The sequence below is a fragment of the Equus asinus genome, unplaced genomic scaffold, assembly GCF_041296235.1.
Source record: "Equus asinus isolate D_3611 breed Donkey unplaced genomic scaffold, EquAss-T2T_v2 contig_1, whole genome shotgun sequence".
Taxonomy (NCBI): Eukaryota; Metazoa; Chordata; class Mammalia; order Perissodactyla; family Equidae; genus Equus; species Equus asinus.
The window spans coordinates 779,662-805,145 of record NW_027224738.1 but is presented as its reverse complement, the minus strand read 5'-3'; the positions used below and the strand labels follow the sequence as shown (position 1 = coordinate 805,145).

The window sequence follows — 25,484 nt, the reverse complement described above, 5'->3', positions numbered from 1 at the left end:
ACCAAGAGATTTTGAAGTTATTTTTAAGTACATTTACCATAACACATAAAAACTTCACCTAAAAACTTTTTATATTTCTTATATCTATTTAGTTCACTTGTTCCTAATAATTATATTTAGATTGCCTACAAAAACTTGTGAAACATTAGACAAAATCCGCTATTATAAGTGATTTTTATAGCTAGCAAATTTTGTAACAAGGATAACATGAGCTTATTTCATCAATAAACCCAAGTAGAATAGACATGGAGTCTGTATCATACCCAATGCTGATAACTCAGAGAACATGCCTATTTCAACCAAACCAAGGAATCTAAATAAACTTTCATTTACCAAAAATTATTCTGTATCGCATTTACTTGCAAAACACATATGGGTTAGTTTCCGTTATATTTCTGAGAAGAGTAAAGTGCTCAATTCTTATAAGTGCTTCACCTTTAACGCAATTAAATAGAGCTCTTAAATTTGGTAATACCATCTAGAGGTAGAAAATATGTAAAATATTTACAACATACGTATATAGACACAGACAGATGTAAACACAAATCTTATAGCCTCCATTTAAATTTTTTTCTTAGATTTTCTAGGCAACTAGGTATACAGAAAGTTAAGTCTCTTCTATGCTGCATGAGGAGTATGTATCAATATAACGGGTTAGGTAGAGAATTGTGCAAGATAGTCCACATATAAAGATGTACTATTCATATATATACATAACAAAGTGCAGTGTTCAGTGCTACAATGAGTGAGAAAAATGTAGAAGCCATGGTGGAACAAGTTCTGAGAGGAAGGAATTCAGAATTGGTTTCTTTTCAAAATTGTCAACTTAAAATAAAAAATCTGAATGAAAATAAATTTAAAGGTTTCAAATGATGGTCTCACTATTTCAAATCATGCTTATTGCTACCTTACTTCAATTATAAGGACACATTCTGACAATTATTTCACATTTATTCTTTATAAATAAATGAACCTACATTGTTGATTTGACTTCCATATGACTTTCTTTGACAAGGAAGAGAGCTTAAGAGAGATCATCTATGAGCTTAATGTTAAAGAAGCGAGAGAGAAAAAAGCAGACTCTGACAGTTGTCTACTCAGCTTGTCTGATTAAACAGCGGGGTCACGGGGTCCTGTTGATCATCACTAACTGGAGTCGGGGAGACCTGTAGGGGGAGCTCTCACACCTTGTCACATGTCATCAATTACTCCAAACAAGAAGACACAGAAGCTTCAACGTCTGACAGAAAGTACAGCTACTTCACTTCTGAAGGGAGAGTTCTCTCTCTACCTGCCAGTAGCCCAGCCAATAAGAAACGCCGCAGCTCAGCCAACGAGAAGTTGTTGTCACCCCGAACTTCTACTTTCCCCCAATGAACTTTGTTTAGAATAGACCATCCTTACTCTCTTCTTTCATTATGAAAGCAAGCTCCTCTCCTTTCTTGTCTGGATTTGCCTGTGGTTCGCTACAGCATGCGCGTCCCAAATGGGAACTCTTTTGGCTATTCCAAAATAAACTCATTTTGACGGTAAAAATAATAAAATTAGCTTTAAAGTTGACAAAACTTATATTTCTATATATTTTATCCTGAATAATTTCAAATGATGTGAGACAAGAAAGGCCCGTTTGGTCTTTTTGTCCCTCTTTATAATGGCTGTTTTTAAATATGCACTTTTCAACTCTGATGAAGTAAGATTTCATATAAGATCTACTTTATGGAATGTATTAGATCAAGTGGAGACAAGCAAGGGATATGGTTGGGATGACAATATTACATTTTTAAAATAGCAAATAAAAGAAATGTGCTTTGGAGGGCAGATCTCAGAACTGCATTTGTTGGTATGCATCTAGAAGATAGAGTAAATGTTAGATATCAAGTTGTAATTAAAATATTGACACACTATACACCAAAGCTATCCAAATATTTAATAGTTTCACTTCTTATATACATTTATTTTATATATAAAATATTTTACATATATTTATATGTAATGTGTATGTTATCTATATTATCTGTATACTATTACATATATCTTGGAAAAAGAAGATTGTTATAGATGCCTGTCAAAACAAATATGTAAGGACAAAATGAAAGTGGTGGCTATTCAAAAAGAGTGGAAACTAGGAAACCCTTAGACGAGGCTTTCAATATCCACAAGGAACCCTCTGTTCTGTGAATGTTACAAAGTAACATCGATAACTCAGGGGCACTGGTTGGCCGGTTGCTAAACCACAGTTGTGTGTGTGGTCTGACCAGTAATCAGTTATCTAAGTAATTTAGTCTGTGTGCTGCGACCAGTCTTTGTTTAAAGGGAGTTGGCGGTAAGAAAATATGGAAGAGGAGTGGGGTATAAGTAGATTATAAAATCAAAATTGATTTTCCAATGATGATTGGGCTGATAAATGTTAGTGTCGTTTCTCCTGAGGCTTGTGCGTTAACGGAGGACTCAATAATATATTCTGTCTGCTTTTCAAAGGTGAGTTAGGGGGTTTATGGAACAACGACAATAAAACCAAAAAACTTTCATTTGGGAGCAAAGAAAAGGCATCAGGATTACCCAGTAATTGGAATTCACAGTGTGATTGCTTTGTTCTCAGGACACTGTTCACAGGGAGTTTCCAGTTGGAGGTTTGTTTTCTCCAACTTGAACATCACCTGGCCTCCCACAGAGACTATTTACGAAAAACAGGGCAGGTTAAAGGCTCAGGGACTGAGTAAAGATATACATTGTCTGTCACATAACATGAAAAAAAGGCTTGAAAGCAGCTTTGTTTCCTTTGCTAACCAACTTCCGAGAGCTGGGAGCCCTGCCAGTTCAACTCCTTTCTGGACAGGCCAGGGCACTTGTTAGAGTCTGCACTATAAAAATAACAATGTATAACAAAGTAGAAGAAATGACAAGCACTTGCACCTGTAGTTTGGATCCAAAAACAAAAGCTTGTTAAAACATCCCTAGGGTTTCCAACTCAGCTCTCCCAGGCATTTTGGAAAGTAATGAGGTCCCACATGGACATAAGGAGAATTTGGCAACATGAGATAAAAAAGAAACTTTGAGAACAAGTTTTAGGTTTGCCTCATGCAATTCTCATACACAATGGATGGACCTTTCGCGTCTGATTAAACTCGGTGTGTTTCTGTGTTGACAAGCATATTGGGAGTGGAAGGACAACAGTGTGCTCAATTTAAAGTAGTAGAACATCAAAATGAGCTCACTGGGTGGTTGTGGGCTCGTTTAACAACTATGCTCATGTTTCTTGAGGCTCTTCCGTACTTGATGATTGGCGGTTGGAATAAGTTCATCATTCCAAGGATGCACTGTTTTCTCCAACATTACCACTTATTTCAGTATCTTGAAGTCATCACTCCAGATTCATAATAGCTTTATTTCAATATTTTGACCATGTCAGCATTTATGCCAAAACTATCACTGAAATAAAAATATACTTGGGTATATTATTGGATGTAGAAATACATATTATTCAACTCTTTTACTTCATAAGAAGGTATTTGATTGTTTAAAGTTTACACACATTTCACTTATTCATAAAGCCCAAGAATGGAGGCTAGACTATTCAAAAACAAAACCCAACAAATGGTATCAATTTGGTAAAACATTCAGTCAAGTCAGTAAAAAATACAAAAATCATAGGATAGGATGAATTGACTTATTTCAGTCAGTACTTCAATTTCAGCACTCATGGAAGGAAAATTATTGATTATCTTGGAGAACTTCTAGGATAAGAAAAGTGCTGTTAGCTGTCTCTCCTTCCTACTGCTCTGGTAATGCACCAGCGCAAGATTAAATTCCTCGTCTTCTACGGGGGCTTCTACCTTCCCAGCTACTTAAAGACAGCGTTTGGATTGAAACATGTTTGAGGCCTCCCACAATCTCTGCACCCCCATTTTTTCTTGTGCTAATTTGAAAGAAAGTATTTGGATCCAATAAATGTTTAAGATAATAATAACATAATTATCATTATTATAACATTATATAACAGATGTTAATAATACTTCAGATAATTAATTATGATTTGGAAAGTCATACAATTTTCTAACATACTGTATGGCGCTTAGTCTTTGTGTATCTTATTAAAGGGTGCAAAATTCATAGCTAATTTTTATTACCCCTTACCTCCATGCGCTCTTCATTTTCTCCATATTATAACAGCTTTTTATATTTCTTACCTTCTTTTCTTTGTCACATACTGGGCAGATATCTCATTATTGTCTTCTAGTAAACTAAATTTTTATTGGGCTATGTTGATTCTAGAATGCATTCCATTTATTTTATTTTTTATTTCAGTGCATATATTTTACGTTTCCAAGATTCTGGTTTTGTTTATTTTGCATTCATTTTTCTCCTTTCATCCTTCCTGATTTGTTTCAAAATTTCCTGTTCTTTTAAAATAGAAGTTATACTTCTATTTCATTAAATTTCAAGTGTGCATGTGTATGTTGCAAGACTTTTCTTATCCACAATATAAATTCAACCTGTAACAAGTTCCTATTTCTATGGTAGTTTGGGGTTATTTTTTTTTTAACATTAGACTCAACTATTTGGATCTCTCTCTCTGTGTCACACAAATACACAGACAAACTCATTTACACATTATATTCTGTCTCCCACCATCTGTGCTTACCCTTTCTGTCTAGCAGCTTATAACTTCCTCTCAGCAGACGTCTGGGGTTCAAACTCAAACCTGGTTCCCATGATTCATGACTTGAGTTGTGTTCCCCATTCAGATATTGTGGACATAGCAGGTCCACAGCCAGAAGACAGTTTGTCTTATTTCCTTTGCAGTAATACTGAGCCTTTCTCCTCAAATTCCTGACCTCAAAACTTCCCATTAAAAGCTTAACCACAGATATCAGTTTGATTAATATGTATTAGCCCTTTGCAAAAGGCAAAAGCCCACCACGTCCTCCGACATCACATAAAGGGTCTTGCTCCAGTTCATCTCTATCTCTGGGAAGCTGCTGCCCTCTGCCCCAGTGACAGAGCCTGTAGTTCAGATCCACCCATTCTGCAACATTTCACCTGTTTCAGATCTGCAGATATATTTAACTAGAGTTTCTCGTCACAGAAAACTTTTCTCCAAACGTGTAAATACACATGTATTTGATATGCATACTATTAGTCTTTGGGGTGTGTCTGGAGCAGAAATTGTTTAAGATTCTTCCACAAGTTGGTCCAAATTTATGCACTTTTTTTGTCGCATCTACAGTAATACGTCCTCCATCATCTTTTTGCTTGTTTGGGATCCCACAACCGTTGATCATCATTCTGGTGAGAATAAAGTAATATTTTATTGCTGTCTATGGATTAGGTATGGAAGTGATCATCTCCTCCCGTATTTGTTAGCCATTGGACTTCCCATTGCTGTGAATGTTCAAATCAACTGCTGATTTCCGGTCTACTTTGGTGCAAATGTTATTGAGTGCTTGCCATATTTAGGTTATTTCTGGAACGCAGTGAGTGGATCATTTGCTTAACAGAAGCAGGTCTGTGTTTGCAAGTATATCGAGAGTGGGATGACAATAGTGTACTCGTTAATATGGTGAAGTAGAACCACAAGGTGAAGTCTCCTTAGTGGTTTTGTGCTGATTTTTGAAACTTTTAAAATTAAAATTATTTTAATTCTTATTATAAAATATATTGTACACACAGAGAATACATCTTATTAATATTTACACATTTAAAATAAAATGTAATAACCTGTGATCATCACATATATAGGAAATATACATCAGCAATCCATTCAAACCCCTGGTGGCCTCTTCCTACATTTCCCAGAGAGCTACATTTTTAAATTTGTTTCAGTCAATCCTTTGGTTTCTTTATAACCTTATCATAAGTGTTTGTATCCTCAAATACGTGTGTGCCTCTTTTGAGCTTTATATTCAAAGAATCACACTGAAAGTGTTCGTCTTTTCTTTTCCTGCCTTTTGTCCTGGGATACGCTGATGTGCTGATGTTTATAAATCACTTAAAATGATAACTTCTGTATAGTTTTACGTTGTTTAAACACAATCTACTCAGGTGTTTTCCTCTAATTTGCTGCAATTACAAATAAGAGTTCAATGAGTGTATCTAGACAAGTCTCCTTATGAAAGTAGAAATTGTTTTACAGTGAACACTTAAGACAAAAATAAATGATTGTAGAACTTTTACCAGGTAATTCCTGATTATTCTTCAGTGATTGCACAGATTTATGCTTCTCCCCCTAATGCATCCGAGTTCACTGTGTGTCACATCAGCATCCAAACCTGGTCCGTTCGCTCACTTGAGTATTTGACAAAAAAATAGCAGGTGTGGAATACTACCTAATGCTTTCATTTTCATTTCCATAATTATTAATTATACTCAGTGGTATTTGATATGTTTATTGGTCATCCACAATTTCTGTTACACTATTGTTCATTCCTTTTGCACACTTTTTTTCTAGTGGGTTGTTTGCCTTTGTTTTGATGGTTCCTAAAGATTTCATATATATTTGCTTGCTGATTCAGTCACTCATCCACCTGTCTAGGTGACCTTTCCCTTTGAATGGCTCTTAAACATCTCCGACATCATAAGTCCAAACCTGTATCCTGATCCCCCATCCCATACTGCCCCAGCACCTCCTTCCTCAGTACTTTGAATGGCAGTGACTTTTTTCAGCGCCTCAAGCCCAAAGCTTTGAGGTCACCCATGAGGGTTCTCACTGCACACACTCTGTGTCCCGTCCACCAGCTTTTCTGTTGGTTCTACCTCCAAACACACCCAGAATCTGGTGACGTCTCAGCACCTCCACAGCTACCACTCTGCTCTGAGCTGCTCATAACTTTCACTCGAATTTCTGAAATGTTTGCCTAATCTCCCTTCTTCAGTCCATGTCCCTCAGCAACCTACCCTCAACAGAGTAGCCCGAGTCCTATGTGAGAGTCAGATCATGGCACTCCCCAGCTCAAAGCCCTGCAACAGCTTCCCAGCAACCTTGGAGCCAAAGCCATGGTCCCCATGAAGGCCTCCAGGACCCTACCAGTGTAGGTCCTACTTACCCTCTGACCTCATCTCTCACTGCTCTCACCTTCTCCTCTTCCTTCCAACCAAACAGGCATCCATGTGATTCTAGAACACACTGTCCACAGTCATGCCTGAGGGCTGGTGCACTTGGAGGTTCCTCTTACTAGACTGCTCTTTCTCCAAAAATCTATGGGGTGAATTCCCTCATTTCTTTCCAGTCTGTGCTCCAAAGGTAGCTACTCAGTGGGGCCTAGCATGAGCTCCCCACTATCACCCCTGTCACTCTTGATTGGCCTCACTTTTGTCCCACTTTTCCTTTCACTGTAGCATTGATGATCTTCTAGCATACAATAGAATTTACCTATTTATTATGTTTACGTTTAGTATCTAATGCACCCATAAGCATTTTTGTCTTTGTTCTTCACTGATGCATCCAAAGTGCTGAGGACATTGCTTGCCATATTGTACTTGCATTCAACTGGGTAGATACTAGTTGAAGGACAAATAAAAGTCACGCATATAGAGCAGCGCACACAAGTGTATATGGTGATGAGTATAGGAAACTCGGGATCCAACTACTTAGGAATAAATTCGGACAACATTGACAGGCTCTCCCATTTGCTGTATTTTTGGGAAAATAACTGAAGCTTTTAGTTTCCTTATTGCAAAAATGAGGCTAAAATTGTATCAGTGTTGCCACGGAAAAGTCAGATGAGACCATAATTATTTTGTTTTCTAAGGCATTCTTTTGAGAAAGTTTAGAATTTTCTCTTTACCTTTTATGGTCTTAAACTTTACAAATATGCCCATGTGTAGATTTTTTTTACTATATTATGTTTGGCATTGCATATCAATTTTGAGGGGGAAATATAATCTTGCTTCAACTGGGAAAAAAATTTCATTATTTCTTCAAATATTTCTTCCTGTGTATTTACTTTATTTTGGTGATGCTTATTATGTTAAAGCAATTTGTTTACCTGGATGTTGTCTGAGAGGGTTACACTATGTGACAATTCAGCAGAATAATCAGTAACTGGTTATGTCTGTTCTGTTAATTAGCACTTTGTTTTAGTTATATATTCTTTAACAATTAATTTTTGTATCTGGCATTTTCATCCAGTTTTCCTTATACTTTTTTTCCCTTTGTGTTTCTTATAAAATCTTTATCCTTAACTTCCAGAACCTGTTTACTATTTGTTTTAAATTTTACTTTATGGTAAATTAATCATTTTTTATATGGCACAAGACTTTTGTTTTGTTTTACTTTATTTTTAGTTTGTTTTTCTCAGATATCTCCTATTTCCCCAGATATATTGCCTAATATTCCTGTAAATGTATTTCTGTGACTAAATATTAAATCCAGGCCACAATTTATGTCCCTTCTATGATATGTCTTCAGTCGTATCCTACAAGTTTGAAAAGCATCTCCTTCTTTTTCGTAACTCTTGATATATTTCTTTTTACGTTTTCCTAAACCTATAGCAACTTAGAAGACTTGTTCTCAATTTCTAAATGCATAATTCTTTCTTATTTTTTCCTTATAAATATTCAATTTATTTTAACTTATTTATGGGTTGTAATCAATAGTCATTTAATAAATTGTGTATTTGTGTAACTGAGTTATTCAAAATCTTTACATCTTTTGTTGTTGTTGTTGTTTTTTTTTTGCTCTATGAAGAAATTCACTTTAACACGCACAACTTTAAGACTTTGCATACGTTACAACAGTGCATTAGGGATACAAGCTGTAAAACACTTTCCATTCCTTTGGATTTTGCATATGATGGGTTTGCATCAGTCACTGCAGGTAGATTGAGCAAGCTTTGTTTTTGTGTTTGTTTTTTTAAACATGCATTCAACTAGATATGATTCTGAATAGATTAATACTCCCTTTTTATCACTATAGTTAGCTAAAAAATTGCCAGGCAGCCCACAAAACAGGATTTGCTGTAAGAACAACCCAGAGTCAGCTGGAGACTCATGGCGCTGGGACCTGCCGGGCGGGCCGCAGGAGTGCTAGCTAAGTGTCAGAGCATTAGGAAGAAAGTCCGGGCTGGAGGCGCCAGGCCTGCAGCACCAGCTGTGGAACCTCCATTATGTGACCGCACAGCTCCATCCTCAAACATTTGCAGGGTGATCACCACTGAGGGGGCACGTAGCTGTAGGTGGGTGTTCCGGGGGCCTGATATGTGGGCACCGTGACTGGGTGAGGGGTGACAGGAGTTGGGGAGTGGGCAGTCAGCAGGGTACCTGCTGACATCGCCATAGTGGTCCCAGCCACCATGCCCATGGTGACCCCGTTGCCTGTAGGTGGAGGGATAGGTGCAGGGTACACCGTCGCCGGCATGCCATTGGGCTGCACCACCGTGGTGTGGTGGACGACGTGAGGAGGTGCTGCGTACAGGGGTTGTGTGCAGTATGTGCCTTGCTGTGCGTATGGGCTCTGCTGGGGGTAGGCACTTCGCACGGGGTACACGGCGGTCTGGTAGGGGCTCGGGGAGGAGTATGGTGGCACTGCCTCACTGGTGGGGGAACAGGACACTTTGTAAGGTGTGCCAGGAGTGTAACCTGTTTGGAAGGTGGGGTTCGCTCCAGGGTACATGTTGGGGGAGTAGGCGGGAGCCGCTGCTGTGTAGCCCATGGGGAAACCAGCTGGATAACCAATTCCTTTGGCGTTTGCATAGGGAATCCCAGAAGAACCAGGGCTATAAACAGGATTCATGATTTCAAGAACATGACATCCACAACCAAGGCTAAGACAGGAGTCCAGATCAGCGCTGTCCAACAGCACTTTCTGCAGCGATGAAGCTCTTCTCCATGTGGGCCGTCCGATAAGCACCCATCAGCTAAAGTAACAATCGCTCCCCGCGCCACGCGGGCGGCCTGGGCCTCGCTGACCAGCTCGCCGGCTGGGGGAGCGCCGCGAGGCCTGCTCCGATGCGAGGCCCGAGCCGCCAGGGCCAGTCTCCACCGCCGCCGCCGCCGCCGCCGCCACGGGCCTCTCCCCTGCTCCGCGCCCGGCCCGCCTCTCCGCAGCCCGCGCGACCCGCCCACGCTGCTACATCTTTTGTTTTTATATATTCTTTGATATTTTTGTTTTTCTCCCAACATTGGAGTATGAAAATTACTTTATAAATGAATAAGTTGAAAGACTTATATACCGTCAATGCTCATATTTCTATCTTCATTTAACTGTTTTTTATTTATCACATATCTATATATTTATGAATGCCTTTCTCCATTTAGTCCATTTTATTTATTTTATTTGTTTCAAAGTGAATTTCAGACACTGGTACACTTTAGCCCCTGAACATCTGAGGATAGATATATAATATTAACTAACTAGAGTTGTTTGCTTATTTTTAAATTTTATTTCTATATTTTCAATTTAAAAAATTGGTATGTAAAACTACATATGCTATATTTTTACTTAAATACAGTCAGATACACAAATTTAAATGTACCACTCAATGAATTCTGGCAAATGCATACACCCACGTAGTGTGTTGAATTTATCCTGCAGAAAATTTCTTCCTCCTACACCCATTCCCGTTAATCCTTGCCCCAAACCCCAGAAGCTTCCACATTGTTCTGACTTTTTACCATCTTGGATTAGTTTGTTTTCTGGAAGTTTATACTAGTGGAGTTCTATGGCATCCAGTTTTGAGTAAGAATTCTGTCATTCTACATGTTTTTGAGATTCACCCATGTTGTTTGTATAAATACTTGATTTGTTGTTGTTGTTTAATTTAAACTCTTTTCTTTTGAGAATTAATTTTAGATTCATATGCTATTGTAAGATATAATGCAGAGAGATACTAAGTAACTTTTACCCATCTTTCCTCAAGGATGACATCTTATAAAACTAAAGTACAATAATTATAACCAGCACAGAGACATTGATAAAATTTCTCAATATTTCTCAGATTTTCCTAGTTTTACTTTTCTCGAAAGTATGTGTGTGGGTGTGTGCGTTTAGTTCTATGTAAGTTTATTATGAATGTAGGTTAGAGTGTCCTCCACTGTGGTCAAGATACAGATCAGGTTCATTACCATGAGAGTCCATCAGTTTGCCATTTACTGCCATACCAACACACCCTCCCCTAATTCGTGGAAATCATTAATTTATTCTCAACTCTATAATTCCATCATGAATTACATGAATTTATGTATATTACATAAATATTATATGAGAGGAGTTTTATACACTATATAATTTTTCAGGATTGGCTTTTTTTCACTGAGCATAATTGTCTGGAGATTCATTCAAGTCATTGAATGTAACAATTCCCAAAACTTAGACCATTTTTGATTAATTTGTTTTTATGTTGGAAATGGAAACATCTTGTATATTTTTTAACACTAGAAAAGAGGGGACTGGTGAAAGAGAAAGTTGACTAATATAAAGTTATTACCATGCAAGCTTTAGTTGAAATTATTCTGTTTAGTATAATAAATTTATATAATAAATTTTAAAATCTCAAACTACACTTCAACATACTAAACTTTTGAGATGGAATGAAAATAGTTAAAAGGAGAAATTTTATAGGAGCTAATGTCTGCATTAAAAAAAAAAAAACCTTAAATAAACAACCTAACCTTGAAGTTTCCAAAGAACTAGTAAAAGAATAAATTAAGTCCTAAGTTTGTTGTAGAAATAAAACTGAGACTAAAAACAATAAAAGAGATCAATTAAACTGAGAAATGCTTCTTTTTTTTAAGGGAAACAAAATTGGCGAAAATTTGGCTGGAGTAATCAAGAAAAAAAAGAAAGAGGGGTCAAAAATACAATCAAAAATGAAAGATTACACATTACAAATGATACCACAGAAATAAAAAGGCCCATTACATATTATTATGAACAACTATATGCTAACAATTTAGATGATCTGGAAGAAATGGATGAATTTCCAGAAATGTAAAATCTACCAAGACTGTCATGAGGAAACAGAAATGATATCTACATATACAATGTAATATTATTCAGCCATAAAAAAGAGTGAAATCTTGCCATTTGTGACCATGTTGTTGGACCCTGAGAACATTATGCTAAATACAATAAGTCAGACAGAGAAAGACAAATACTGTAGGATCTCTCTTATATGTGGAATATATCTATACAAACACACACTATTTATACACACTATGTACTATACACCATGTATATACTCTATAATATGTCTGCTAGATATGTATGCTATATACTATAGATAGATAGATAAATAGATAGATATAAGCTCATGGATACAGAGACCAGACTGGTGGTTGCCAGGGGTGGGAGGAAGGAGATGGGAGAAATAGTTAAATTGCTGTTTGTTTTTGTCTCGTTTAAATGAATTGAACAAAAAAGTAGAAATAAAAAGAAGTAGAAAATCCAAACAGACTAATATCAAGGAATAAGATTGAATTAGTAATCAAAAATCCTCCAACAAATGAAAGTCCAGGATCAGATGGCTTCACTTGTGAATCTGACTAAACGATTAAAGAAGAATTAACACCAATCCCTCTCAAACTGTTTCAAAAAACGGAAGAGAAAGGAGCACTTCCGAACTCATTTTATAAGACCAGAATTATCCTGTTACCAAGCCAGATTAGCACGCTAGAAGAAAAGAAAATTACAGGCTAATATTGCTGATAAACATACATGCAAAAAGTCTCAAACAAAAATTAGCAAACTGAATTCAACAGCATATTAAAAGGATCATATACCATAATCGAGTAGGACATATCCCTGCGATGAAAGGATGTTTCAATATGTGGAAATCAATAAATGTGACATTAACAAAATGAAGAATAAAAATCATACAATCATTCCCATAGATACAGAGAAAGTATGTGAAAAACACTTACCATCATTTCAGGATCAAACATGATAACTATAGTTCCCACTGCTGTGTGATATATACGAATGTTGTTAAGAGAGTAAATTCTGAGTTATCACTACGAGAAAAAAATATTATTTTATTTCCATGTATTTTTATTGTATCTGTGTGAGATAATGAATGCTAGCTAAATTTATTGTGGTAATCACTTCTCAATATATGTGAGTCAAACATTTATGCTGTACACCTTAAACTCATACAGTGATGTATGTTAGTTATATCTCAATAAAACTGAAAAAAGACCTCTCAAACTAGATATAGAAAGAATGCAATTCAACATAATAGAGACTATGCATGACAAACCCACAGCTAACATCATACTCAACAGAAAAAGCTGAACACTTTCTCTCTGAGATTAAGAACAAGACAAGGGCACCACTCTTGCCACTTCTACTTAACATAGGACTAAAATCCTAGCCAAACAATTAGGAAAGAAAAATAAATAAGAGGCATCTGAATAAGAAAGGATGAAGTAAAATTTTTTCTGTTTGTAGTTGACATGATCTTACATATAGTAAACCCTAAAGACTCCACAAAAAACTGTTAAAACCAATAAATGAATTCAATAAACTTGCAGGATATAAAATTAATATGCAAAAATAAGTTACATTTCTATACACTAACAATATACTACCTGAAAAAGAAATTAAGATCTCATTTACAATAGCATCAAAAAGAATAAAATATTTAGGAATAAATTTACTAAAGGAGGTGAAAATCTGTACACTGAAAACTATGAAATATTGATAAAAGAAACTGAAGAAGACTCAAATAAGCTGAAAGATATCTTGTGCTCAAGCATGGAAAAAATCGATGCTGTTATAATGTCCATTATACCCTAAATGGTCTACAGATTCAAAGCAATGCTTATCAACATCCGATGGCATTTTTCCAAGAAAATAGAAAAAAAATCTTAAAATTTGCATGGAACCCATAAGACTCCAAATAGCTACAGCAATCTTGATCAAGAAGAACAAAGCCGATTCCAAGCTGGGTTACAAAGATATAGTAATCAAAACCATATGGTAATGGCATAAAAAAGACGTAGGACACTAAAAAAAGAAAAAAAGAGAACAGAAATAAACCTGACTAACATTTTTACAAAGGCACTAAGAAGGGGCTGGCTCCATGGCCGAGTCATTAAGCTTTGCCAGCTCAGAGTTCTGCCAGTTCGGATCCTGGTTGCAGACCTAGCACCACTCCTCAGGCCATGCTGAGGTGGCGGCCCACATAGCACAACCAGGGGACCTACAACTAGAGTACACAACTATGTACTGGGGGCTTTGGGGAGAAGAAAAAGAAGATTGGCCACAGATGTCAGCTCAGGTGCCAATCTTTAAAAAGAAAAAGGCACTAAGAATACACAGTGGGGAAGGGATTGTCACTACAATAAATGATGTTGAGAAAACACAATATCTGCATGTAAAAGAATGAAATTAGACTCCATATTATACCATGTACAAAAATCAACTCAAAATGGATTAAAGACTTACAAGTAAGACTTGAAGCTAACAACTCTTAGATGAAAACAGAGAAAAACTCCTTGACATTGTTCTTGGCCATGACCTTGTGGTTTCGACACAAAAGTATAAGCAAAAACAGAAAAATATAAACAAATGGAACTACATCAAAGTGAAAAGTTTCTGCATGGCAAAAGAAACAATCAACAAATAAAAAGGTAATCTATTGAATGAGAGAAAATATTTGTGAACCATATATACCATAAGAGATTACTATCCAAAATATATAAGAAGCTCATACAACTCAAAAGTTAAGTAAATAAATAAATAACCTGATTAAAAAACACTCAAAAGACATAAATAGACATTTTTCCAAGGAAGATACACAAAAGGCGAACAGACATGTGAAAAGATGCTCAATTTCACCAATCATAGGGAAAATGAAAGTCCAAACCACAATTAGACATCACCTCAAATCTGCTAAGATGGCTACTATCAAAAAGTCCAAATACATCATATGGGTGAAGATCTAGAGAAAGGTGACCACTTGAACACTGTTGCTGGGGATGTAATTGATCAGCCGTTATGGGAAACACTATGAAGTTTCCTTAAAAAATTAAAAATGCAACTACTAGGGGCCAGCCCAGTGGTGCTGCAGTTAAGTTCACATGTTCTGCTTCAGCGGCTTGCGGTTTGCCAGATAGGATCCCAGTTGCGGACCTATACATTGCTTGTCAAGCCGTGCTGTGGCAGGCGTCCCACATATAAAGTAGAGGAAGATGGGTATGGATGTTAGCTCAGGGCCAGTCTTCCTCAGCAAAAAGAGGAAGATTGGCAGTAGTTAGCTCAGGGGTAATCTTCCTCAAAAGAAAAAAATCATTAAAACTCAAAAAAGTAGCACAAATCTCCCTGGTAATGGTAAATGTATAGCCATAGTTAAATCTGCAATATGGTAATGGTGGTGTATAACTCACAACTCTAGTTTACAAGGTAAAAAAGTCAACATGGCAAAAATAACCAAAAATTCAATAATCTGTCATTAGTTACACAATACTAAAAAAATTTCAATTGTAGCAGCAAAAATCTAAAATTTGAGGAGGAGAAGAAACCAAAATATAAAGAATGTAAAATATATTGATGTTAAATTGTTAACAGTTCAAAACAGGATGTTATAAGTTTAAGGTATTTTATGTAAGCCTCATGGTAATCACAAAGAAAAATCTCATAGTAATTCTTCAAAAGAACATGATAAAAAGTCAAAGCATACAGTTACCAAAAACCTGAAAACACAAAAAAAGGACAGCAGGAAAAGGAAGAGAAACAAGGAACAATGGATATATAAAACAGCCAGAGAACAATTAATAAAATAGCAATAGTAAGTCCTACCTATATATAATTACTTAAAATTTAATCAAATTAAACTCTTCAATCAAAAGATAAAGAAAGGGTGAATGGATAAAAACAAGACCCAGTGATATGCTGCCTACAAAACACTCATCATAATTTTAAGGACACACATAGGCTGAGAGTGAAGGGATGAGAAAAGACATTTCAGCAAAAGTTAAACAAAAAAAGAAGTGGTAGCTATACTTATCACAGACAAAATAGACTTTAAACTAAACATGATCAAAAGAGATAAGATTATTACATAATGATAAAGGGATCAACACATCAAGAAGATAGAACAATTGTAAATATTTATGCACCCAAGATCTGAGTAGCTAAATATATAAAACAAAAACTAACAGACCTAAAAAGAGAAAGAAACAGCAATACAATAACTATTGGGGACTCTAATACCACATTCTCAACAGCAGATGGATCATTCAGACAGAATCAATAAGAAAACAGTAAATTTGAGCAACAGTATAGATCAAATGGACCTAACAAACATATAATGAACATTCTGTCCAGCAACAGCAGAATACAAATTTTCTCAAGCTCACGTGAAATATTTTTCAACATATCATATGTTAGGCCACAAAATAAGTCATAGTAAATTTAGGAAGATTGCAATCATCCAACTATCTTCTCTGACCACAATGGCAAGAAACCAGCAATCAAAACAAGAGGAAAACTGGAAAATCCAAAATCCCATGGAAGTTAGATAACATTATCCTGAAGAACCAATGGATCAAAAAAGAAATCAAAGAGGAAATAAGAAAAGTTTCTTGAGACAAATGAAAATGGAAACACAACATACCAGAATTTATGGGAAGCAGCAAAAAGAGTTATAAGAGGGAACTTCAAAGCAATGAGCCCCTACATTAAGAAGCAAGAAAGATCCCAAATAAATGACCTAATTCTACATCTTTAGGAACAAGAAAAAGAACAAATTGAGCCCAAAGTTAGCAGAAAAAAAGAAAATCATAAAGATTAGAGCAGAAATAAATTAAAGAGGACAGAAAAACAATAGAAAAGATTAACCAAACTGAGTTGATTCTTTAAAAAGATAAACAAGCTCTTAGCTAGATTAACCAAGGAGAAAAGAGAAAGAACCCAAATCAAGAAAATTATACATTAGAAAGGAGTTAGCCTAGATTCACCAAGAAAAAAAAAGACTCAGATAATGAAAATCAGAATTAAAAGAGAAGACATTACAACTGATACCACAGACATTCAAAGGATCAAAACAGGCTACTATGAATATCTATATGTCAACAAACTGGACAACCTAGAAGAAATAAAAAAAAATTCTTAGAAACATACAACTTACCAAGAACAAATCAGGAAGAATTAAAAAATATGAATAAACCAATTACTAGTGAGGACATTGAACCAGTAATCAAAAATCTCCCAGCAAAGAAAAGCCCAGGATCAGATAGTTTCACTGGTGAATGGTACCAAACTTTAAAAAAGTCCTTTTCAAATTCTTCCCCAAAACTGAAGAGAAGTAAACACTCTCAAACTCATTTTACAAGGTCAACATTAACCTGATACCAAAACCAGAAATAGATATTACTAGAAAAGAAAATTACAAGCCAATATCCTTGATGAATATCGATGCACGAATTATCAATACAATACTAGTAAACTGAATCCAGCAGCGCATTAAAAAGATCATTCACCATGTTAAAGTTGGGTTTACCCCTGGGATGCAAGAGCGTTTCAACATATGCAAATCAATCAATGTGGTGCATCACATTAATAGAATGAAAGAAAAGAATCCTGTAATCATCTCAATAGACACAGAAAAAGCATTTGACAAAATTTAGCATCCATTCATAATAAAAACTCAACAATTTAAACATGGAACATATCTCAACATATTAAAGGCCATATATGACAAGTCCACAGCTAACATCATACTCAATAGCAAAAGGGTGAAAGATTTTTCTCTAAGATTAGAAACAGGACCAGAGTGCTCACTCTCACCACTCCTATTCAACAGAGTACTGGAAATCCTAGCTAGAGCAATCAGGCAAGAAGAAGACACAAAAATTATCAGAATTGGAAAGAATGAAATAAAATTGTTCCTAGTAGCAGATGACATGATTTTATATGGAGAATATTTTAAAGATCCAACCAAAAATCTGTTAAATCTAATCAATACATTGAGTAAAGTTATAGGATACAAAGTTAATATACAAAAATCAGTAGCATTTCTTACACAAACAGTAAAATTTCTGAAAAAGAAACAAAGACATTGATCCAATTCACAATAGCATCAAAAACAATAAAATACTCAAGAACAAATTTAACTAAGGAGGTGAAAGATCTCTGCTGAAAACTACAAAACATTGATGAAGGAAATCAAAGAATGCAAGTGGAAAAGTATTCTGTGTTCATGAATCTGAAGAATTAATATTGTTAAAATGTCAACATTATCAAAAGCTATCTATAGATTCAGTGGAATCACTATCAAGTTTCTAATGGCGATTTTTACAGAAATAGAAATAATACTCCTAAAGTTTACATGGAATGACCAAAGACCCCAAATAGCCAAAGAAATTCTGAGAAAGAAGAACAAAGCTGGAAGAATCTCAGTTCCAGATTTCAAGATATAGTATAAAGCTATCGTCACCAAAATATTACAATACTGGCATAAAAACAGATGAGTAGAAGAGCTTTGAGAGCCCAGAATACACCCAAGCTTGTGTGGTCAACTAATATCTGACAAGGGAGTTGAGAATGCTCCATGGTGAAAAGACAGTCTCCTCAATCAATGGTGCTGGGATGATTGCATATTCACATTTAAAAGAATGGAACTGAGCTCATGTCTTACACCACTTGCAAAAATTAACTTGAAATGGATTAGGCTTAAATGTAGGACCTGAAACAAGGAAATTCCTAGAAGAAAACTTAGGAATAAAGCTCCTTGACATGGATCTTGCAATAAACTTTTGTATATGGATTTTTTTGACGCATAAAGCACAGGAACAAAATAAAAAATAAACAAGTGGGACTGCATCAAACAAAAAAGCTTTTGCATGGCAAAAGAAACCATCAACCAAGTGAAAAGACAACACTTGGAATTGGAAAAAATATTTGCAAACCATGTATCTGATAAAGCATTAATATCCAAAACATAAAAACTCATACAACTCAGTGGCAACAAACAACGAAATTAAAAAGTGGGCAAGGGATCTGAATAAACACTTGTCCCAAGATATACGAAAGGCCAACGTACATAAAAATATGCTGAACCTCACTTGTTATTAGGAAAATTCAAAGGAAAATCACAAGGAGATATTATCTCATGCCTGTTAGAATGACCATGGTCAAAAAGACAACAGTTAAGAGATACTGACCTGGATGTGGAGAAAAAGGAATGCCTGTGCCCTGTTAGTGAGATTGTAAATTGGTACAGTCGCTGTGAAAAACAGTATGGAGGAGTCTCAAAAATTAAAAATAGAACTACATTATAATTCAGCAATTTCACTTTTGATAATATATCCAGAAGAATAAAAGCATAAACCCAAAGTTAAAATAATACTCCGAAGTAACCCCATTGTTAGCCTCCAATATGGTTCTTTTTGCTTATCATCACCTAGAATATCAATACAGATTACAAGATATCCTGCTAAAACTGTATGCTGCTTAGTTTCATATTTGGAGATGTCTTATAAATGTCATGGCAATAAAGTATTCTTTTATATTTTGATTTTAATACTCAACTTCAAGTCTGTGTTCTTCGTTTAGGTTCATTAATGCTGCTCTGTTTGTGATTATCAATTTTATAGAATATTCCATTGCACGTTTTGCACTATTCCTTGTATTAAACTAAAAAGTCGAATCTAGTACACAGGGTATCAAGTCTTGAGGCACATTTTTCCCCAAAATAGTTCTCTCCAATTTACACAAACTCCAGCAGTGTTAGAATTTTAATTGTTGCCAAAGTAATGTGTGGGCATACTTGAATCCCTCGTTTGTTCAATTTGCATCACCTTGACCTCTAGTGAGCTTGACATGCTTTTAAAATGTCTGGTAACATTTTGATCTTCCTCTTCTGTGAATTGCATGTTGGTATCCATTTCTCTTTTCCTATTTATTTAGGTATTCATCTTTTCCTATTGAATTTTTTGGAGTTTTAAAAGGCTTGTTCTTTATACCAATCCTTTTTCCATCACGTATGTTGTCTATATTTTCTTCTGATATGTCTTTTGTGTTTTGACTTTGAATATGTTGTCTTAGTTGTTATTGCTGCTGATTGCAATAATTATGTTAATATGCACTTAAATATTGAGGGAAAACCTCCTCATCTTCAGCTCTCTGCCGGCACCATGAAGCCCATCATAAACATCACTCGGCCTACCTGGGACGGACACCATGACCTGAAAAAGAGATGGTGGTGGGGAGGGGGTGAGACGGGAAATGGAGTCCAGTTGTGTTACTAAGCCCCGACTTCTGAACCAGTCTTCTCTGTAGGGATTTTAATTCAACTTGGCAGTTTGGGCTCATTCATGCCCCTCTTCTCACTGGTCACACTCTGGCATACTGCCGTATGAGGTTCACTCTGTGGTGGAAGTTCCTTCTTTAGGTTTAGAATGACAGTTCTTCCATCCTGGGAAAAAATGAAGCCTATTAAAGGAAAATGCCACAGATAAAATTATTTTTGTGGCAAAAAGAGGGGAGATCATGCATGCATGTATGAATACCTGCTATTGTACTCCATTCACGTGTGGAGATTCTGCCCAAATCTGAGCCCTTTTGTTGAACTAAGTGCTATGGACTGAATATCTGTATCCCCTCAAATGAATATGTTGAAATCCTAGCTGCCAATATAATACTTTTGTAGATGATTATGTCATAAGGAGGCAACTCTTAAAAGGGATTAATGTTGTTGTAAACAAGATGCCAGAAAGCTCCCTTACCCCTTCCACCATGTGAGGACACAACAAGACTATGGTCATCGATGAACCCTCACCAGACATCAGATCTGCAAGACCTGATCTTGTAGTTTTAGCACCCAAAACTGTGAGAAATAAATTTTTGTTTTTTAAGCCACCCAGTCTGTGAATTCTTGTTATAGCAGCTGAATGGACTTACACCAAGGAAAGTATCCTTTGAGAGGTTGGAAAAGATCACAGCCCCCAGTACAAGGTAGACGTGCAGACAGGGAAACTGCGGAATGCAGAAATTCTGCAATGTCGACAATTTGCTGCTTTGGGGCCTACTGTAGAAACAGTTCAGAGCTGGGAATGTCTGGGTCATAAGGAGAAGGTCTCTCTGATCGCTCACCAGGGGAAGCTGGTGATAATGGCCCCAAATATGCTGGGACACTAGACAAGTTCTTTCCTATGCTAAGGAAGGAGAAGTCACCACAAACCTGGAAACTATTCAGTGTATACTCCAGCACAGCTCCAAATCCAAATCTTGTCTATGGTCTTGTTTCACTCTTCCTCAAAGCTTCTCTGAAGAACAAAAGGTTCCCTCAAGTTTTGAGGGGAGGGTGAAAGCAGGGTGGTAAGCATCTTATATAAGCTTCTCTCCCATAATCAACTTAAAAACTAGTCTCAGAAACACACCCAACCAGAGACAGTGGAGAAGGCAGACCCTAACCCCCCACACAGGCTCTCTGACCACACGTAGCAGCTTAACATCTGGTTGTCCTGGCCGCTCTCACATCACAGGACAAAGATAGTATGATAACAAGCAGGAGACACTGCTTCAAAGTCCATTCTGCAGACTGCAACTCGGTCTTCCTTATAATCTGGCTATGAAATCAACTAAGGCATAATGGGAAGTGGGGGAGAAAGGTGATACATAGGTGGGGGGATGTTCCTGTTGTTGGATCTTTGCAAGCCAGCTGTTCCAGTCTGGTTCAAGCTCGCTATAAGCAGAGTATTCAGTCGGCAACCATATCCACCTGCACAATCATCTGGGCCACCCCTTGCCAGACCCCTTCCCTCCCATCCCCCAGGGACTTAGTGGAGGGCTCTCCCTTTTCCATACAAATGTGGCCCTCCTGGTTCAAGAAGTAATTGGCTGTGCCCCTCTTCCATGAAAAAATGAATTGTACACAGCAACTGCTCAGCCTTCTCTTGAAGGGTGTGAAAACACCACAGAGGACAAGTGAAGGAAACAGAGGGAGGCGTGAACTGTATGTGACTCCTTATGACAGGCCTGCTTCCCCTTGGCTGGTGAACTCTCCTATATGTGCTCCATTTAAAAATGATGTGATATGAAACATGGCAAACCACAGATAATCAATGTTAAAACTAATGCCAACAGTTCAAACATCCAATGAGGTAGCAGAATGTCAAACTAACATGCAACAGTCAGTAGCATTCATGTAACAAACAGTAGCCACAGCATATAATAGATGAATAGACCTTATTTACAATAGAAATAAGGAAAGATAAACTGAAAAAGCTACCAAGAAATGACCTGGACCTCTATACTCAAAAGTACAAAATAACCTATAAATGCATAACAAACAGAGAGACAGGATGGTCCTCTCTGCTAAGTTCAACCATAAAACCTGGACAACCATAAAAGAAGAAATTTAGTGAGAACTCTGAAAGGTGGTAAGAAGAAGGCAAACTGACTTGGGACTTCAGGACTGGAGGAACAACACAGTGACAGGGTGTCTTACCCCCCAACTTTAGAAGGAGACCCAGATTCAGTAATCTCAGATCCTGACCTGCCAACAGAACTCAGCGCAGGTAGGCTTGTCCTCCTCCAGATGTAATGAGTCTCAGGAATTGTTCCAAATTAGCACAGCAACACTCCCAAGGGGGTCTTTGGAAAGTGTCACTAACAAAGGAAACAAAGAGAAGATTCTCCTGCCCTGTCACCCATGAGACTTTCCTCCTTTCCCTGGAGGTACCAAGCCTGCTGGGCAGCAGCAAGAGGCACTTTGCCCACTGGAGGGGACAAAATGACTTCCTCCTAGGTTTTTAGGTTCTGTGGCTGCTCTGCAGATTAAGTTTGCGTGAGACAAATTAACAAAAGAAAATAAATTGATTACACAGTAATTTAACTATGGCTTGAATTTCATAAAATATAACACTCAAGAATGTAGCCAGATGACTCAGATTTTTTTCAATTTTTACCAATTTATTAAAGTAATGTTTCTCTAATAAACACTAACCGCCACTTGAGTGAGATTCATAATCATTCTTGTGATTGTGTTCAAAATTAGAGACAGTTTACTTACCCCTACTGCTGTGAATAAAATCAATTTTGTCAGTGCTGTTGGCACGTCATAACTGAAAATTCTGTAAAGTTGAGATTTGGGCCTACAAAACGCTATTTAAGAGAGCAGGTGGGTCTTGACAGTAAAGACAGTACCAAAAGCTGCATTAAGAACTTCATCCAGGCAGTTTGCTGTGACAAAACTTCAATGCTATCATACATTGTCTTGGATTTCTTTAAGGTCCTTTTCATTCCTCTGAGAAATGATGATTCACTTCCATCCTGCTCTGTGTGCTGCCAGCACTTTTTCTTTAATTCACTGGAAGATCAAGACCCCTCTGAAATTTCTCCAGTCATAACTACATTTGAATGTAAAAGCAGCCCACTAAAAGGTGAGGCAAGACAAGTCACTATGATAACTCCAGCATGGGGTCCATCTTTTGTGACAGCTCCAGCTGGAAAGTGCACATGGATGTCTGTGTTGTTAAGATCAAAACTTCCAGAAGCACAGGGCAGATGGTATTTCTCGGCATTGCTGCAGAGCCTGCTAATAGCAAGATGGGCAGACTCTTCTCATGATATCCCCTAGCTGAGCAGTTAGAGTTAAATGACCTTCACCATCCATTCAACTTGCCTCCACAAATATGATTTCTCCACCTAAGGGAGTCCAAGCCAAACTTATTGCCATTCCTGGTTGACTCAAATGCCCATTTTATCTATCTGGAGCCCAAAGATGTCTTTTGGAGCATAGAAATCAATCAAAATTGGCATTTCAGGTGGTAGGGCCAAGTAAGTGCTGTCATTGATAGATTCAGATTTTGCGTCTTCTAAGATGTTTTCTCTGTAAATTTCTTTCTCATTCACATCAAAATGGTCCAACTTGACTTCCTTATATTGTTCTTTTCCCACCTTCACAGCAACAGCTGGGCAAATGGCCCCAAACCAGCTATCCAGAGAATGACCCCCTGCCCCTCTGGTACACCTGGTGAAGATGTGAAGAGGAGTAACCTGAGAGATCTGAATCTGCTGAGGACTCAGCCCATGCTGTTCCAGTTGCTTTGGGATCAAGTGCTTGCTGGCAATCTATCTTCTCTTGTGTATACCCTGGCACCTGAATGTCCTCATTCTGTCCAAGAAGACAGGTGGAGTAGTAGCAGTGGTATTGGCGATAGTCATTAAAATAACTTGGGAGAGGTTAAAGCCCACATTTAGAGAATGATTTGTGAAGCTATGGTTTTGTTCATGATCCAATACCTCAAGCAGAGCTGCTGCAGGATCACCTGGACACAATTTTTTCTAATTTGTGAACCTCATCTAATAGAAACACCAGATTGTTAACCTCAACGGTCTTCAAGTCATTGATTGTATGACCAGGTATACTGCCAACATAGGTGTGCCTGTGTCCTCCAATGTCAGACTATTCACGTTCTCATCCAAATACAATCTTGTGGAAATCTCGATCTAGAGTCTTGGCCACAGACTTTCCAACATTGTTTTACCAGCTCTAGGAGGGTCAGCAAAGCAAAGAGTGGGCCCTTCAGATTGGTTTTCAGCTGTTTGACAGCCTAATATTCCAAAATTCTGTCCTTCAATTTTTCAAGGCAAAATGCTTATTATCCAGAAGAATTTGGGCTTCTTGAATGTCTGGATGGTCGGTTGTACTTTTGTTCCAGAAAGTTCCACCATAAATTCTAAATAATTTCTAATCTGAACATATTCTGGCATTGCTTGAAGCATCTTTTTAGTCTTTTTCTCTTTTTGACACAGACCTAATGGGCTTCTTCTGACATATTGGATGCTCACTTTTTCTTCTAGCATGACAATATCATGATTATCTTCTTCCTCATGTTCATCTTTTAAAGTACCTAGGATGCGGGCCAGCCCGGTGGTGTAGCAGTTAAGTGCTCACGTTCCGCTTCAGCAGCACAGGGTTTGCAGGTTCGGATCCCAGGCATCGCTTGGCAAGCCATGCTGTGGTAGGCATCCCACATGTAAAGTGGAGGAAGATGGGCATGAAGGTTAGCTCAGGGCCAGTCTTCCTCAGCAAAAAGAGGACAATTGGCAGCAGATGTTAGCTCAGGACTCTTCTTCCTCAAAAAATAAAAAAAATAAATAAAGTACCTAGGATGTGTGAAATCCTATTGAGGCATATTCATATAATGCATTTATTATTATCTTTCTTGCTTTTTCTGTTTTATTATTATTATTATTATTATTATTTTTAGGAAGATTAGCCCTCATTAACATCTGCCACCAATCCTCCTCTTTTTGCTGAGGAAGACTGGCCCTGTGCTGACATCCATGCCCATCTTCCTCTACGTTATATGTGGGACTCCTGCCACAGCACGGCTTGATGAGCGGTGCATAGGTCTGCACCCAGGATCTGAACTGGTGAACCCCGGGCCACTGAAGGAGAACACGCAAACCTAACCACTGTGCAACCAGGCCGGCCCCAAGTTTTCTGTTTTTTTAAAGCAATTTCAATTCTTGCATTGGTTTCACAAGCAGTGGTATCATCATCTTGGACAGTTCCTCCAGAGTCACAGTATCTTAA

At 37.2% G+C, this 25,484-nt stretch overlaps 1 protein-coding gene across 1 annotated transcript; it reads right to left on the bottom strand.

Annotated features, from left to right (window-relative positions):
- Positions 1-8,692: 8,692 nt before the first annotated feature.
- Positions 8,693-9,730, bottom strand: LOC139042844 (myelin-associated neurite-outgrowth inhibitor-like). Its single transcript, XM_070503415.1, has one exon. It carries the CDS (start codon positions 9,728-9,730, stop codon positions 9,146-9,148), a length of 585 nt encoding a protein of 194 aa, XP_070359516.1. The 3' UTR covers positions 8,693-9,145.
- Between the last annotated feature and the right edge of the window lie 15,754 nt (positions 9,731-25,484).

What these genes read in the sequence shown, in the direction of transcription:
- LOC139042844 (XM_070503415.1), bottom strand. Translation starts at nt 9,730, where the DNA reads ATGAATCCTGTTTATAGCCCTGGTTCTTCTGGGATTCCCTATGCAAAC.